General features: G+C 49.8%; 6 protein-coding genes across 6 annotated transcripts; 2 read left to right on the forward strand and 4 right to left on the reverse strand.

Moving 5' to 3' along the window:
* Positions 1–386: 386 nt before the first annotated feature.
* BZA70DRAFT_233814 (condensin complex subunit 1) lies at positions 387–4104 on the forward strand (the record flags this gene model as incomplete). The annotated part of the gene is made up of 6 exons (XM_064910276.1): positions 387–571; positions 627–1126; positions 1182–1447; positions 1506–1696; positions 1763–3051; positions 3113–4104. 6 exons carry the CDS (start codon positions 387–389, stop codon positions 4102–4104), a joined length of 3423 nt encoding a protein of 1140 aa, XP_064770814.1.
* Positions 4105–4285: 181 nt separating this feature from the next.
* Positions 4286–5816, forward strand: BZA70DRAFT_25305 (Golgi transport complex subunit 5-domain-containing protein). Its single transcript, XM_064910732.1, has 2 exons — positions 4286–4693; positions 4772–5816. The coding sequence occupies exons 1-2, from the start codon at positions 4466–4468 to the stop codon at positions 5321–5323; spliced, it is 780 nt and encodes a 259-aa protein (XP_064770815.1). The 5' UTR covers positions 4286–4465; the 3' UTR covers positions 5324–5816.
* Positions 5460–9250, reverse strand: BZA70DRAFT_25308 (rab-GTPase-TBC domain-containing protein). Its single transcript, XM_064910733.1, has 2 exons — positions 6369–9250; positions 5460–6309 (listed from the first exon to the last, which is right to left on the reverse strand). The coding sequence occupies exons 1-2, from the start codon at positions 9109–9111 to the stop codon at positions 5759–5761; spliced, it is 3294 nt and encodes a 1097-aa protein (XP_064770816.1). The 5' UTR covers positions 9112–9250; the 3' UTR covers positions 5460–5758.
* Positions 9251–9450: 200 nt separating this feature from the next.
* BZA70DRAFT_272200 (putative ubiquitin carboxyl-terminal hydrolase) lies at positions 9451–11984 on the reverse strand. The gene is made up of 4 exons (XM_064911611.1): positions 11581–11984; positions 11237–11518; positions 11155–11168; positions 9451–11099 (listed from the first exon to the last, which is right to left on the reverse strand). The coding sequence occupies exons 1-4, from the start codon at positions 11611–11613 to the stop codon at positions 9584–9586; spliced, it is 1845 nt and encodes a 614-aa protein (XP_064770817.1). The 5' UTR covers positions 11614–11984; the 3' UTR covers positions 9451–9583.
* An 80-nt stretch (positions 11985–12064) lies between these two features.
* On the reverse strand, positions 12065–13727 carry BZA70DRAFT_272201 (histidine phosphatase superfamily). The gene has a single exon (XM_064911612.1). The coding sequence runs from the start codon at positions 13689–13691 to the stop codon at positions 12519–12521; it is 1173 nt and encodes a 390-aa protein (XP_064770818.1). The 5' UTR covers positions 13692–13727; the 3' UTR covers positions 12065–12518.
* Positions 13728–14136: 409 nt separating this feature from the next.
* On the reverse strand, positions 14137–15928 carry BZA70DRAFT_265130 (uncharacterized protein; the record flags this gene model as incomplete). The annotated part of the gene is made up of 3 exons (XM_064910945.1): positions 14137–15350; positions 15504–15745; positions 15819–15928. The coding sequence occupies 3 exons, from the start codon at positions 15926–15928 to the stop codon at positions 14137–14139; spliced, it is 1566 nt and encodes a 521-aa protein (XP_064770819.1).
* Positions 15929–16073: the final 145 nt, after the last annotated feature.

The raw sequence follows: 16073 nt of genomic DNA on the forward strand, positions 1-16073 counted from the left end.
CTGTAGGGACGCGTCGTAAGGAAGCAAACGCGACTTCAGCCATCGCAGTTAGAGTTGTATGGCGGTGAACTCAAGAATAGATACAAATGCAAACAGATCTGCTCTTTTCTTGAAAAAACTACTGCAAAGTCTCCTGTAAACAATCAACAACAGACTCTGAACACGCTGCGTGTTTGTTTAGATCTAACACTTGACTCCCTTGAATCATCTGTGGTTAGGGCATCAACCGCGTCGAGCTCAAAACCGACGCGTTGCCAGGGAAACACGCAATTTAGAGTTCAACACAAATAAACAACTCCCGCGCTTTGTTTACAACTTCTGTCCACCGCCGCACTCCACTTCTCCCGTCGAGACACTTCACCGCCTTCTGTTCATCATCTACAACAATGGCCGACTTTGATCTGTCAGAGTACGTGACAAGTTACTTGTCAGAGCCAAGTTCGCTCATCTCGCCCGATTATGTCGCAGATGACTTGGAAGATGCCCTTGACATCGTTATCGAAGCTCTCGCGATGGACTCTGCCGCCATCGCGCAGAGTAACTATTTCGAGACCTTGGAATGCATTTTACTGTAAGCTGGCATTATTGTTCTTGACTCTTGCAATCATATATCTAATCCATACTAGAAATTTCTCTTCGATATCGATCAAGTGCAAGGCAAAGTTGGCTGATCTGATCATCTCGGGACTTTCAGCGCAGGCAGACACCGCCAATCAACTCGTCAACAGCGACGAGCTGGAAAGCTTCCCTCAGCAGAAGCAGTTGCTTGAAATCTACGGCTTTCTTATCCAGTGGACTATTGCAGTAATCGAGACCGCATTCGAGCAAGCTCAGCAAGGAACTTCGAAAGCAAAATCAAAGAACAAGACACATGGTACAAATTCCGTCGACTCAAGCTTTGCTGTTGAATATTTCCAGAGTGCGTTTGATGCTATCTGCAAAGTGGAGAAAATCAAACTGTCTAAGCTTTTTGTGACTACTTCTGAGCGAGACCTGTTCATTAGTCTCTTCACGAGATCGGCTTACTTGATTCTCGAGAACGAACAGAACGTCAAGAATGTTCCTATCCGTATGCACGTATTCAAAACGCTGTGCATGGCAATCAAGTTCCATGGTCATGGATTTGGTAGGTCATTACATGCTCCGTTACTCATACTGCCTGTGCTAACATATATCATCAGCCGCCCAAACATCGCTGGTACAGAACTTGCTCTATTATGACCATCTTTCTGAAACCATTGCAGAGTTTCTTCAAATTCTCTCGGAGCAGTACGATCATACACAGCTAGCTGATGAGATTCTTCGCGACCTCAGCAGCAGAGAGTTTTCCAACAATGACACGAAGGGCCCCAAGTCTGTTTCCCTATTCCTCGTGAGACTTTCAGAGACTCTTCCTCGAGTGGTGAACCAAAAGATGACCCTGTTGGTCAAATACTTGGATTCTGAGGTAAGAGCGTTTTTTCGGTGCAAACTATAGATGTCAGTCATAAAGCTAACCAGCTTAGTCTTACACATTGCGATGTGCAATCATCGAAGTGTGCGGCAATCTAATTGTCGATCTTTCTAATCTCGAGGACGACTCCGAGACACACAAAGCTCAGATGAATACCTTCTTTGATGTCCTAGAGGAAAGATTCTTAGATGTGAACCCATACTGCAGATCCAAGGTGTTGCAGGTCTTCAGCAAACTATGCGAGTAGGTTATCTTGCTTCTAATTATGATATTGTTGCTTTTACTAACCACGCTTTTCATCATGTGTAGTCTTGAGATTAAGTTCTTGCCCCGCAGACAGCGGGTTGCTGATTTTTCAATCCAGAGCCTGAACGACAAGTCCAGCCATGTTCGTCGTAACGCTATCAAGCTGATCTCGCGTATGCTGTCAACTCATCCATTCAGTGTTATGCATGGAGGTCAGCTTGATATCAAGGAGTGGCAAGAGCGCTTGGACAAGGTGAATGCAGAGATCAAAGTCGCACAGCCACCTCTTGAAGAGGACGCAGTGGAACATAATCCCGGTGACCTTTCTCGCATTGATGAAAATCTTTTAGACAACCTTTCCGAAAATGGTGACGAGAATGCTGGCAATGATACTGTCATTCGGGAGCAATATGAAACTATGGAGCTAATCAACAAGCTGAAGCTCACCAAGCAGTACTATACCGAAGCTCTTACCTACATACAGAGTCTGCATAAAGCTAGTGAGAGTATCTGTTCGCTACTGTCTGCCAAGAACAAGAGCGAAGTTATCGAGGCTATGGATTTCTTCGTTGTTGCTGATGCATATAAGCTGCAGCCAGCAAAGGACGGAATTCGGAAAATGTTGCATCTGATCTGGACGAATGCGAACAACGACGAAGGAAAGGGTGTTCAGAACCATTTGATTGAATGTTATCGATCATTGTTCTTTACCGCCCCCGAGGAGTTCTCAGAGGGCGACACCTGCACATTCATCGCTCGTAACCTGATCAGTTTGACGTACGGAGCGACTGCTGCTGAGCTTACTTCACTGGAACGACTTTTGATTACAATGATGAAGAACAACCAGATGCCGCAGCTCGTCATTCAAAAGCTGTGGCAAGTATACGGCGTGCAGCAGCGAGATATTTCCAAGTCGCAGAGACGCGGCGCCATTATTATCCTAGGCATGCTCGCTGCTTTCGATAGTGGTATCGTTGTGCGCGAGCTCGAGACTCTTTACCATGTCGGTCTGGGAACATACGGTAAGCAAGATTTAGTTCTTGCCCGATACACCTGTGTTGCGCTTCAGAGAATGGCTTCCGCGACTCAAAAGCTACCAGAGGATCATGCTATCTTCCAGAGGCTCTGTTCCATAATAGAAGCTTACTCAGAGAACAAGGAGTGGTATCCACTTGCTGAGCAAGCCATTAATGCTGTATTCAGCTTGGCCAAGAAGCCAGACTTGCTGTGTGGAAATGTCATAAAACAGAAGACAAGAGCTGTGTTTGGAAACGAGGTATCCGAGTCCTCGAAGCCTATGTCCACAACGTGTGCTCTGTCGCAGCTGCTATTCATAGTTGGGCATGTTGCTAGTAAGTTGTTTATCCTTCTCTTAGGCTATACCTGCAGGAACTGACAATATTAATTCTACAGTTCGTCAACTTGTGCAAATGGAAATGATTGAGAATGAATTCAAACGAAGGAAGATTGCTTCAGAGAAAGGTGAGTTAATAAGGAATTCTAAAGTATGCCATGTGTGTGCTAACTTTCTTGTATTCTCAACAGATAACCAATCTCCCAGCACATCAAAGGACGAGTTGGACTTGATTACAGGTACCTCGGAGGATGATTTCAGTGATGCGATGGGTCAGATCAGAGAGCGGGAGCTACTTTACGACAACAGAGCCTTGTTGACACGGTTTGGCGCTATGGTCACTGAGATCTGCTCTGACAATCTCAAGTACAACGACCCTCAGCTTCAGATTATGTCTACTCTATGTATGGCCAAGTTTATGTGCGTTTCTGCCGCGTACTGTGAATCTCATTTGCCGCTCCTCTTGACTATTCTGGAGAGATCAAAGGACCCGGTGACTCGCAGCAACATAGTCATTGCCCTCGGCGATATGGCTGTATGCTTTAATCATATCATTGATGAGAACACTGATTTCCTATATCGGAGATTGCATGATCCTGATTCAGCTGTTCAGCGGACTTGCTTGATGACCCTGACGTTCTTGATTCTTGCTGGTCAGGTTAAAGTCAAGGGCCAGTTGGGCGAGATGGCAAAATGCCTCGAAGACGGAGAGAAGAGTATTGCAGACCTCGCGAAGATGTTCTTCGGCGAGCTTGCGAGAAAGGATAACGCTATCTACAACTCTTTTACAGACATCTTCAGTACGCTCACTGCAGACCAGGATCTGGACGAGAACAGTTTCAGACGAATTATCAAGTTTCTCACTTCGTTCATTGAGAAGGAGAGACACGCTAAACAGTTGGCTGAGAAGCTGGCTGCAAGACTCCCTAGATGCGAGACAGACAGACAGTGGAACGATGTCACATTTACGCTCTCATTACTTCCGCACAAGAGCGAGGAGATCCAGAAAGTGGTTCAGGAGGGCTTCAAGGTTGTGTCTTCCAACGCGTGATAGTAAACATGAGAAAATTGGTTTCTTGTTTTGCTCGGTTGAGTTTGGTCGCTTGTTGATTTGGGAGGGGGCAGTTGTTTCTTTGCTGGTGACTATGTTTGGCTTCGTGCCAGTTGTAATTTTATTTTCAAAACTTTGTAATACCAATCAATATCTGATAAACTTCGCTATAAGATATTCATAGTTGAATCGTAGATTGAGAGAGACTGAATATCCAGACCCGGTGATTATCAAAAGAGATGGAAGGAGCGCGAGGTGCTGCGGCTCGGCTGCGTGTGCGTCTGCGTTTCTACTCCTCGATCAACTCTTTGATAATCACCAAGCAGCCCGCTGATCGCGAAAGAACGCTAATCGAGCAGCAATGGCTCTAGACTACGATACAGTCGATAACTCAGGCGAAAAGGAAGCCGTGGATGACGAGTACATTGACTACGAGCTCTTCACATCTCCGGACTTCAACGCTACCGTGTTCTGCAACCAGCTCGTGCTGGCGACGAATACCGCCTCGGATCCGCACGTTGACTTGAATGCTGCGCAGCAGCGGGTACAATTTGATCTTGAGGAGGTTGAGAAGCTGTTACATAAAGAGGTTTGTGTTTATCAGATGCTTTACGGGTTATGTTTAGCGAATTTATAGGAGCGAGGCTAACTCAATCACTTTCGATAGGCGGTCGAGAACCACTCATCCTTAATATCACACGCCCAGAAACTGAACGTCGTCGACTCAGTCCTTACGACGGCAAAGACCTCACTCGGATCAGTCACGCAGTCATTTTCGCGTCTGGATCACGAGGTCCTGACGCCGTATCATACCGCGCTGCCGATTTACAGGGTGCTCACGAAACTTCACGCAACCGCAAACTTGCTCCGAGCGTTCACCTGGTTCATGTACCTCGTGCGACAACTGAGCGGGGTACAGCAGCAGGCGGCAAAGCTTGTAGCAAACAGCAGAGTCAGCTCTCCTGCTCCCGGTGGAGAAAGATCGCGGTCAGCCACGCCATCGTATGGCCAGCACCAGCAGTATCAACAAGCAAGGCCTCAGATGAACGCTGCTGACGCCGCGGAGGCGTCTAGGCTGAACGTGCGCGCGGCAAAGACTTATGCGGAAATGACGCGGCATTTGTCGGGTTTTCCGAAGCTGAGGACGTTGAAGGCGGTTAATGAGGTTGAGGCTGCTGTGAAAGCTAGTCGCGATCCTGGTGGACCACCTTTGAGATAGACGGTACTGTCTTGTACTTTTGTTGATGAATTACGGCGTTATTTGTGGTTTCGTGTTTTGAATGTCAAGAGATGCTGTACTGTGACTTGTTGGAGACAGCTTCAGATATATAACTATTAAATTCTGAATATATTTTAATGCCAGACAAAAATCAAAACGCCTGATTGCTACATAAAACATAATCACATCCACCCACTCTTTGCTCCTTCATTCGTTGATATCCAGTATCCTTCTAATGATCTACCACCGCGATATCAGATAACCCCCCACCTCCAAAATAACTTATTTGACAAAATAAAGAAAACATATTATAGACAATTACTCCTTACCAGCTCTGTACTCGACATGAATTACCCAAATATTAAATAAAAAGTAGAAAAACAAGAAAGCGAAGATATGAGAAAGATAGATGCGTAAATCAGACGGTGAGTGCACTCAGAACCTCATCTCGCTCTCCATCCGATTGATGACTGCCTTCCGTCTCCGGGCGACATCTTCCATTCGAACTTGAGTGCGGAAAGAGTCTGCGAGTCTGATAAGACCCTCGATGCTTATCGGATGAGACGACATGTCTTTCATAAAGGAATAGACCTCAGCAGCTGATTTCAAACCGATGAGTTGTTTTCCGAAAATTCTGAACAATGACAAAGCGATTCTAAAGAGATAGACCTCTCCTTCAACGCACATGAAGACGTCCCACACTCTGAACAGAACTTCAGCAGGAAGACAGTCGGTGAAACAAGACAGGAACCAGTTGAAAGTGATGGCTTCAATGTCGACACCCAAGCCTTCCACAAGATGATCCCAGAGCTTGGGCTGGAGCTCTCTCAGATACTGCTTTAGCACACGCTGGTCTGCCCGAGACGTGAGAAGAGGCGGGGAATAATAGCCAGCAGGTAAGATCTTCTCGATGACGGAAACGAACGACCAAAATGCGTCCTCCTCCGTTGCATGCGTCAGCAGAAGAGTACCGGCAATCATATTCACTATTCAGCGTTAGCGCGTCTTCTTTGTTTAGTAATCCAATCATCTAAGAAGAACTCACTTCCTTGGCAGTATCCAATATCAGGATTCCGTCGACTAAACGCCAGCAAGACTCTCTTCAGTTTCGGAACACCTGGTCCTTTCCCGCCAAAGAAGACATTCGACGGCATAGTCCGGTACAGATCCAGATCGATCTGCGCCAGAGCTTCATCTTCTGTTTCCTTATTGCGATGGAGTTCAAGATTGACTAGTTCTTCGTAAACTCCCGGAACCTTCACGCTGTCCGCGCCTCCGCATTCGGACCAGAGCTTGGAACGGTAAACGACTGGAATACCACCAAGCACCAGTGCCTTGAATTCCTTGTAGCGCGCACGCCCGTTCAGAATTTTATTAGAAAGCAGGACTCTTCCGTGGAACCCAAACAGCTCTCCGGTCTCCATGGACATTGGGGAAGATGATTCGGCAGCAGTTTCATTTATCTTGCGCAAGAAGTCGTCCCATCTTGTTTTTTGCACACGCTGGAGCGAGTCGTGCAAATCTGTCAACTGGGACAGCAGAGTTTTGACGGACTCGAGCGAATCATCCTCCGGGGCGCCAGCTCCTATCACTGGCCGCACGAGAGCATCGGACGCCGAGGCCTTTTCGGTCGGTAAATGCGCTTGCTCAGGACGATCTATGCCGCTGATTGGAGGATCGTCTCTGTCAAAGAAAAACTCGAATCCTCCATCGATATTCTCTAGAAAGCGGTAACCGGCGTGAGTCGAGTGGACATCGTTCGGAGGCAGGACTGGACGGTGTTGCCGATCGTAAATGAACCCAAACCGGTCAGTGAGTAAGAATGTATCTTCCGATCGGTAGTGGTCGCCCCAACTCTGGAGAAGCGTGGGAGGCTGGATGCTTTGCGGCACGATGTTCTCCAGCTCGACGGGTCCCCTATCACCACTTCCACTAGAAACATCATTACTAGAACTCATGGCGTTTGACGACGACGCACCGACAAGGCTCGAAGCCATCAATCCATCTGAAGGTGAGGACGGGTCACTAGGCTGCCATTCCGAAGAATTCTTTTGACTGGTGCGAGACCTAACGGATCCCCGAGAACGTGATCGTGGACGAGTCTGCTTGCTGCTATTACTGCGGAAATAAATAGGGAAAGAACTGGTATCAAAACGCGACTTTCGTGGTTGAGATTGAGGCTTCTCATCGTCGTAGTCGTACTCATACGTAGTAGACTTCAAGTTCACACGCTCCCTAATACCGTTCGCCATTTTTGTCTGTAAGGCTGACGGCTTTGTGGCAGCGGGTGAAGACGAAGACGCAGTGCCCGCGTTGTTTTTCGCTTTCTTCCGCTTGAACGCTGCAGAAAACAAGGAGCTCGAGATCTCGTTTCTTGGCGACTCGTCTTCATATGGAGGTGACTGTGTTGTGCTTTTGAACGAACCGCTGGATCCGGTCAGTTCGTCTGAGCTCGACGACCGTCTCTCCTCTTCTCCCTTTTCATTGACAAGAACTAGGTCCTCGTCGTCGCTGTTGTCAGAGTCCAGACCAGTGCGAATAGCAATCTCACGCTCGGGAGCGATAACGTGCTGCTTCCTGCGAGAGCTGTGCTTTATCGAAACCTCAGTGACATCTTTCAAGTAACTATTTACATTGTTGCGAACATTGGAAGATGTGTCGGTCGTGATTAACGGGGGTAGCGAGCTCTCTTCGGGGAAAAGAGGAGTGGAAAAGCCTTTAGTCTTCTGACTGGTTGGCAATATACCAGACCGAGTCGACGCTGAGGATGACTGAACGCCATTGGACGAGACCTTGAGCGTTGAGGTGGATGAAGAGGCGGAAGGGTCGTGGGAGACACTTTTGGTGATCGGCGCTGTTGAGTCCCGTTCGTCGTCAGAGGCGCGGTCGTATCCCTTCCAAAAAAACGGAAGTCGAAAAGTCGACTTCATCTTGCGTACTTCCTGAGCTTGTACCGGAGCCGGGCGTTGTTCGACAACTTTGGGGGCGGCGGGCGGAGACTCTATCGGTTCGGGAAGTGGTTCGGCTGGAGAATGATCGACAACAGGTTTCTCCTCTTGTTGATGCGGGTCTACCTCCTCTGTTTTCGCAGGCGAAAGAATAGTAGGTGTAGTATGTGAGCTGTTTGATATTTTCGAAGTGGAGGACTGGTGTGATAAGCTCTTTGACAAATTCGAGACGTTCTTGTTGCTCTCCGGCTCCTTTGGTTCATTAGCCTCGTCTTCTTTCTTTGTCCGTTCCAGGCTGGTACCACTCAGGGAAGCAAATTCTCGCTCAATGGCCAGGTCGATATCCCGCAGTCGACAATCTATGTCGGTTTGTATGCCTATGGCAGAGTTGGAGCGGGCGCGTAGCATTGCAGAAAGCACGCGGACTTTGTCTTCGACCTCCCTGCTCAGCTTCCAGATTGTCTTGTCACGCTCTGCGATGTCGGACGCGAGCTGTCTGACAAAGTTGACGGCGCCAAACTTGGCAATTGACGCCTCGAGCACGGAGTCGGAGGCGGTGAGGAGGGCGCTGGAGCTGGGTGAGAGGATGCTGTTGCCCTGGTCGCCAACAAGACTGAGATCGCCAGACGGGCTCCGTTTTGACGAGACAGAGGAAGAAGAGTCGTCCATTAGCTCGTTTGACCGCACGACGTCCTGAAAGATAGAGTACGGCGAGTCCAAGAACGCCGGAGAGGAGGAGGACGGGGTTCTGAAGAGCGTGCGTTGTTGGGTAGACTTGCCGCCGCTATCACTGTTGACAGGGGCGGGCGGCTTGCCTGCTACTGTTGCTGCCTGCAACATCTCGGTGAAGTAAAGTCAAGGCTCTAGTGAGCCATCAGCCTGCGAAAACTGTGAGCAGAAGCCGTTGTATTCTCAGTCTTCCGTCCGGGAGGGTCCAGCGATGAGTGGAGAAGCAGGGTCGAGGACGATTAAGCGTAGGGTCTGCCGAGTGTGGATGATGTGCTTGCTCTCAGCGTTAATTGGGCGCCTCAAACCCCATAAAATTATTAGGGCTGCTGACCGCCCGCTAGTCCGGTTAGGGTTGCTTATCTGGGGCACTCGCTTATCTGCCTGACCGACTGCCGTTTACAGAAATATCAGCGGTTTTATGGCAATCGTCATAGACTGCGTTCATAGAAATTACTTGAAGACATTGCTTGATTAACAAACTCCTACATTACCTACCTCGGACAGTCCTATAAACATAGACCCCTCTATGACTCAAAACCACAACCATTGTGTACCCAAAAAGAAAAGCATTGCATACATATCCTTAGCCACTGCGCGACGCCGTGTACTCGTCCTCTGTTATAGCCTGGTAAAACAGAATATACGCAGTAGCCATTCCTGGCTTGTCTCCAAAAAAATTATGTACAAAGCTCTCGTCAACTCGTTCGACCATCTCGTCGTCAAACAAGACCCATCCTGCGGTGTCTGTCTTCACGATCGCAACGTAGTGTCCGTGGTATGGCCCACCGCCAACGTGCACAATAACGGCGTACAGTTCGTAAAGTGTGTCTGCGTCCTGAGCGCCGACCATCTCGTCGGTAGTGTTGTTGAATAGTCTAACGTGGAACGGGAAAACGACCCGATGCAGCAGCTTGACGTTCCGCTGCATGTCCTCCGTGAACTTGAATCTCTTCAGATGCAGCGCAAGAATCTTTGGTGCTCGCTTGATTTTCACACGACGTTCTGCTTCTTGTAGGCCACCACAAGAGTCACAGTGAAACTTGTTGTTTTGGCAGAGAAGCTCAGAGGCAGAAAACTGTTGCAAGCAGGCCGAAACCGATCTATTCTCTTCAATGTCAATCGAGAGGTCAATAAACGGCTCATCGCGTGTGCTAGCGGTCTCGCATGTCAGGCATTTCGTCTCGCTAGACAGAATCCCCTCAAACAAATCCTGCATAGTCTTCTTTCCCACCGCCGTCTTATTCGCCTGGATGAGCTTCTTGTCATAGTCTGTGATGGTTTCAATAACCTCGTTCAGTAAAAAATTGAAAAACTCATGCGCGTCCTGGTGCATCGTCGACCGGAATAACTCGTTCTTCTTCTTCAATACTTCGATAAGTTTCGCGGGTGAAGTCACACCGCCACCAGACTTGTTTTCGACAACGGCCTCAAAGAGATCTTTCAGCGCAGAAAATAACGACTCCTCCATTCCATACGATGATGCCAACGAATGGTCCATGTTGATAATCGGTCCGTTGACCATCGCCTGTCTCTTCTTCTGCTCCGGGGTTAATTCCTCTTCCCCATTTCCGTTTTGTTTCTGTTGGTTTTCTGCCAGACTATTTGCGCCAGAGCCTGCGTTTGGAACAGACGACGGCGCAAATGGGTTTGGCGAAGACGAGACTGGCTTTCCGGCTTCCTCCTTGACTATAGGTATCGTACTCGTTTTACGTGATGCTTTCAGCATGTCCGTAGGTAGTCGTAACGAGCTCGATCGAGATAGTTTAGGAGCCGGACTGCCATTGCCTGAGCTATTGCTTCCCGGGCTATCTTTGAAGCTGTTCGCGCTGCTAGGAGACGAAGACATTCCAAACATGAAATATGACCCCATAAACGTGGATTTTGCCGAACTAGGTGTAGTCACGCCGCCGTTTGCGGTGGCCAAGTTTTGTGCGCTCGCGTTCTTTTCTTTCTCAGCAATCGCTATGAACGGGTGCGGAGTCTTGCCGTTGACTGTACGTCGTGGAGATCGGATGACTGAGGAATGCGACGGGTAGTTTAGTACAAACTCTCGAAATGGTTTGCTGAAAAATAAGCATTGCAGAATCGAGTTGCAGTAGCTGTAGAATAGATATTAGCAGGTTATAGTAGCGTCAGTACAGAGTGTCTTCTTACCATGTATTTCCAAACTAGAAGGAGTTGTATAACCTTGTTAGCAACTAATACTCATACTCTCGCTTGAACCTGATACACTCACATTCTCAATTCCAAACAACTTGTCGCTTCCGTCTAACCTTGTAAACTCTAGCTTGATCTGAGAGGCCGAAGGCGAGCTAGTCCGGCTGCTGATACTGCCAGCGGCGGGTTGGCGGGGAAAATAGGGCGCTTCGGGAGCGCGATTAGGATAACTGTTGGGAACGCTCTCATTGCGCTGGAGTTCTGAGCGAGGGATCTGGGAGTTCTGAGAAGGAGCTGCGCTTGATCTTCTAGATAAAATCCCTGGCTTCTCGTTAGGTGTTGAGGAGGTGTTTGAAGCAGGCTGGCGAAGAGATATGAGATGAGCTGTCAGCGATTCCGATAATTTCCAAGTCTAGTGCGTACCGAGCTACTAGTCATCCACTTCAGGAACGACATCTTTGCCTGTGCGGATTTATTGTCACTTCTTTATATAGACTCGGTAATTCAATAAGTCTCTATGATTGTTGTAGAAGCGGGTGTTCATGCGCAAAACCGCGAGAGATGGAGAGGACGAGGATAATCGGCACAAGAGTAGAAGGGTAGCCAAAGGTCGGAATCGCAGACACCGAGCCAAGAACGACAGGATGGCTGTGTCTGTTCAATTCAGAGCCTTGAGTCCATATATCTGCTAATCCGTGTGCGATAAGTCACGATCTGGGGTGTGAACTGGATCGAGGAAGATAAGTAGATTGATAATGATAAAGAGTAATAATCACGATTGACCCAGTACCGAGTATCCCGCCGCACACGCCGCCGGAATCTCGGAGCGTTGGCCTGGTGACGTATTTCTGTTCACTGTGTAATCTACGAGATCTACGCATTTGCACAATTACAATAAGAGATTAAATAGGTATACAATGCGTTTTATTATGCATTAATGATGCCCAATGCGAGGTCATTTTCCCACGCATTCGCTTTTTAAATGATCACACCAAGCGGGAGAAAAATCAATTCTCCCTAGTCATACCCGATTCCAGAACAAATGGAAAATAGCAAAAAACGATGAAGTAGGATGATCGAGATTCTGACTGAGACTCGATTCAACAACAAATGTTCCCTTACTACCCGATAAAACAAAACCCATAAGCAAACCCCATTAAAGCGCTCGCGTAAATAGTGAAACCCAAAGCAAGTCATGTCCAGATTAAATAATCTCAAGTAAACAAAAACAACATTAAACCAGATATTAAACGATACACTCCCTTTTTTTTTCGAAGAGAAATTCGCAGAGAAAAGAACGACTTTTTGGCAACAGTAGTTTCGCCAAGCGCAGTTTTTGTGTGTAAGCAAGAGCATATGACTCAGACGAAATTCTCGTAGAATCCGTATTCGTCCAAGTTGTATGACTTCGAGCCTCGAGATGTCCGCAGCTCAAATTTCGGCGCCGACAGATCAGGCTTTGGAAAGGAGTCGCGACGCGGCTGCGTCTCGTCAGAGAGCAAGCTCAGGTGTGCGTCGTCAGCGATACGGGTTAAATCCCATTTGCCAATCATCTGATTTGTTGCGTCAACAGCCTTTCCGATATCATCATGCGGCAGCACACCGTAGCCTGCTCGGTCTCGTTTTTCACCACCATAGCCATAGTTTGACGAATAGTCAACTTCCACACCACACTTGTGCGGCACGGCGACAGAAAGACTGGCCAGGCCGAAATCTGTCAGCATTGGCTTTCCAGAGATGGCGCCAACAAGAGCGTTGCTACCAGCACCGTGTGTCACCAGCACGACGACGGAGTCTGCGGTTGCGGGACCAGAGTAGCTCGATATGAGGTTCGACAGCCCGGATGAAAAACGGGCGTACATGGAGCGCCACCGTTCGCCGTACTCGCCCGAACGACCGAATGCGTCCAAGGGCCAAGCAAGGTCAAGATAAGGCTGAGCGCCATGAGAAAGAAGCCAGGATGTTGAGGAGGCCGCCAGAGAAGAGTGACCATCATCTGGCGGCGGACATGAGTTGGCAAAGTAGTCGGGTGTAAGCCATTCACCCAGGAAAGAGTCTATCCGTATCTTGACTGATACTGAAGGCAGGGATGACGTGAGCTGGTCAGCGACATGGCTGGCAGTCATTGCACACCGCAGAAACGGCGACGTGTGTATGTAGACATTGAGAGGGCGCGTAGGGGGGACGGGCGAGGATGAGGTGGAAGAGGGATAGGGAAAAGAAGCGGGGGAGGGTAAAAGACGTGGCGACGACACAGAAGATGCCGAGGACGCAGCCGTCAGGCCCGGCGAGGACGAGAGGAGGGTGGAGGAGTCAGAGAAGGGGCCGGCGGGCGTGGACGCAGGCGACGAGCGAATGCTGTCGAGGACGGCCGCTACTTCGGCGGTGATGGCACGGCCGAGAGCGTCGGCCTCGAGCGCGCCATTTGCGGAGATAGGAGGGTCATAGGGAGTTGGCGACGACTGGCGCCAGGCAGTGTCGACGCTGTCCCTGCGAGTAGCGTGGCGGGCTACGATTATGCGAGAGGGAGCCATGAGTAGGTCCCATGGGAGTAGGAGTTGGTGAAGACGGAGCAGTGGAGGAGGAGGAAAAACGAACGAGCGCGGACAAACAGGCCACACGCGGACTCCGAATGCACGTGCAAATGGGTCACGATGCCCGCTGCCCTCGCCGCCAGCTCTACGACCGCCGCCCCTCCACCGCGGTGGCTACGCTGCTGTCTGCGTGCATCTACGCGCCTGCTGCTGCTGTTCTGCTGCTGCTGCTGCTGCTGCTGCCGGAATGCAGCTTCCAGGCCGCCCGTTTCGGTCCAGGCTGCGGGCGTGTGGGACTTTCACATGCACGCGGCTGCGGCTGTTGTGGCCGGCTTAGTCACACTCTTGTGCCCGGCAGAAATAAAATCGCATTGTTCCGCGTGACTAATCTATGACTCATGTTTTGTTTATTCGTGACTAATAATTGACTAATGCTCTTTCGCTCTCAGTGACTGTGCAGCTTCATATTGTACCTGTGGCACTCGTTCCACGCCTCTGCCTGGCTCATCCCCGCCGTGGCAGGCCATCTGGTCACCTTTCCGCGGAACTCGGCGCCGCCGCTGGCTCGGAACAGGTAGTAAAGCAGCATGTTGCCGTATATGTACGTGTGCGCGCCCCGCTTGGGGTGGATCTCGTCGCGGAAGGCGTCGTAGAACGGCTGCGTGTACCCGGATATCGTGTGTCCCCAATCAAACACCTCGACGTCCATCGCGTGCGCGACAAACCGGGCCATCTTGTCCAGCTGCACCAGCGGAACCGTCGTGCTGGCCGCGTTGCGCGTCTGCAGAACTGCTCTGAACATGAACGGCGTGTCTGCTCCAAATATCTCTCTGTAGTACTCGATAAATCTCTTCTGGCGCGCACGATAGAAATCCAGCTCGCTCCAGTGGAACGGCCGCTGCGCTGCAAATGCTTCCCCGGTCCCTCTGGCTTGTATGCCTCTCTCGCTGTCTCTCTCCGACAGCCTCCGCCGACCGGAGGAGGCCTTTGCTGGTGCTTTAGGTGCCTTTGGCTGAGGCGCTGATGATTCTCCGTGACCCGAGTGCTCCATATGGCCAGAGTGATCCCCAGATTCACCGCTGCTCTTCCCTCCTCCCATTTCCATATTGTAGCTCGTTGTCATCGACGTCCAATCCCACAGCATGCTTTGATACACAATCAGATCTGGTCCGCGTCCATTCATCCCAAACACGTCCGTCGCGCGCTCGGCAGAGATATTCGCCATGAACAGTTCCTCGTTGCGCGCCTCGAACGAGATATTGCCCATATGGCTCATCCACCACCAGTCCGGCCTAGCTGTGTACATTGACGCAATATGCCAGTGAAGAATCGTGAAGTTGAGCTGTGGGATTCGGCATTGTGCGGTCGAATGGAGCCCGAGCATACTCACGTTCGCTGCCAGATTCAGTTCTCTGCACATATATACTGCCATGTAGCGATCAACCGAGTCTGCGAGCATTAGCACCCGCTTATTCTGCAACCACCGCACCTTCCTCTCAGCCACCTGGATTTCTGTGTGCGTGTGCTGGTCCGGGTGCTTAAGTAGTGTCAAATAGTCTCTGATATGACCAACCCAGTCGGTCGGCGCTTGCTTCAGCAGCGACTCATCAACTGGTCCCGGCTTAAATTTCATGTCTGGCGCTTCTGTGAGATCATAGTCTGGATATCGTGCGGCAGGCGGTACAGCACGATCAAGAAGATCGTCGTAGTATGGCACCTATGCAGATTGCTGGTACGGGAACTCGCCATCAACAGCCGGAATATGGATCCATCCAGGTCGTCGAAATGGATCATCGCATTGTGGAGGTATACTTTCCACAGATGACGGGGATGCAGGCGAAGATGTTGTCTCGGCAATATCCTCTACGATGGCCGCCTCGGTCACAGTCACGAAGACCGTCTCTGTTTCTTTCATCGTCACTTTTTCTGTAACGGACGCAATTGTCTCTGTTACTGTAAAAGTCACCGAAGCCTCTGAGCTTTTACCCGCAACGAGGTCTTCGGCGCCGGCCGTCGCCGTCGCTGGAGTTTTGCTGGCGTCGCCCAGACCGAACCTGCTTGGTCTTGTTAGAACAAAATTATCCAATTGCATGCAATGCAGCCAGCAACATCACCAGAACAACTCACCGAGTAGTCACCATCGTTGGGTAGGCAAAGAACGTGAACAAGAGGATCAGTACAGAGACGCCCACCGCAATGGCGGCCCACACACTGCGCTTCCGGACCGGAGTAACCATGCTTAGCTAAAAAGAAACGATCCGCGCCGTCGATCACGACGACTACTATGCGAAAGACAGGCGAAAGGAAAGAAAAGGAATGGGGAATCGGGGAAGGAGACAAGACAGCAGGACAGCAACAAGGCGGCACAGCAAAAATGAGACG

Source organism: Myxozyma melibiosi, assembly GCF_037950935.1.
Source record: "Myxozyma melibiosi strain Phaff 52-87 chromosome Unknown BZA70scaffold_1, whole genome shotgun sequence".
NCBI lineage: Eukaryota > Fungi > Ascomycota > Lipomycetes > Lipomycetales > Lipomycetaceae > Myxozyma > Myxozyma melibiosi.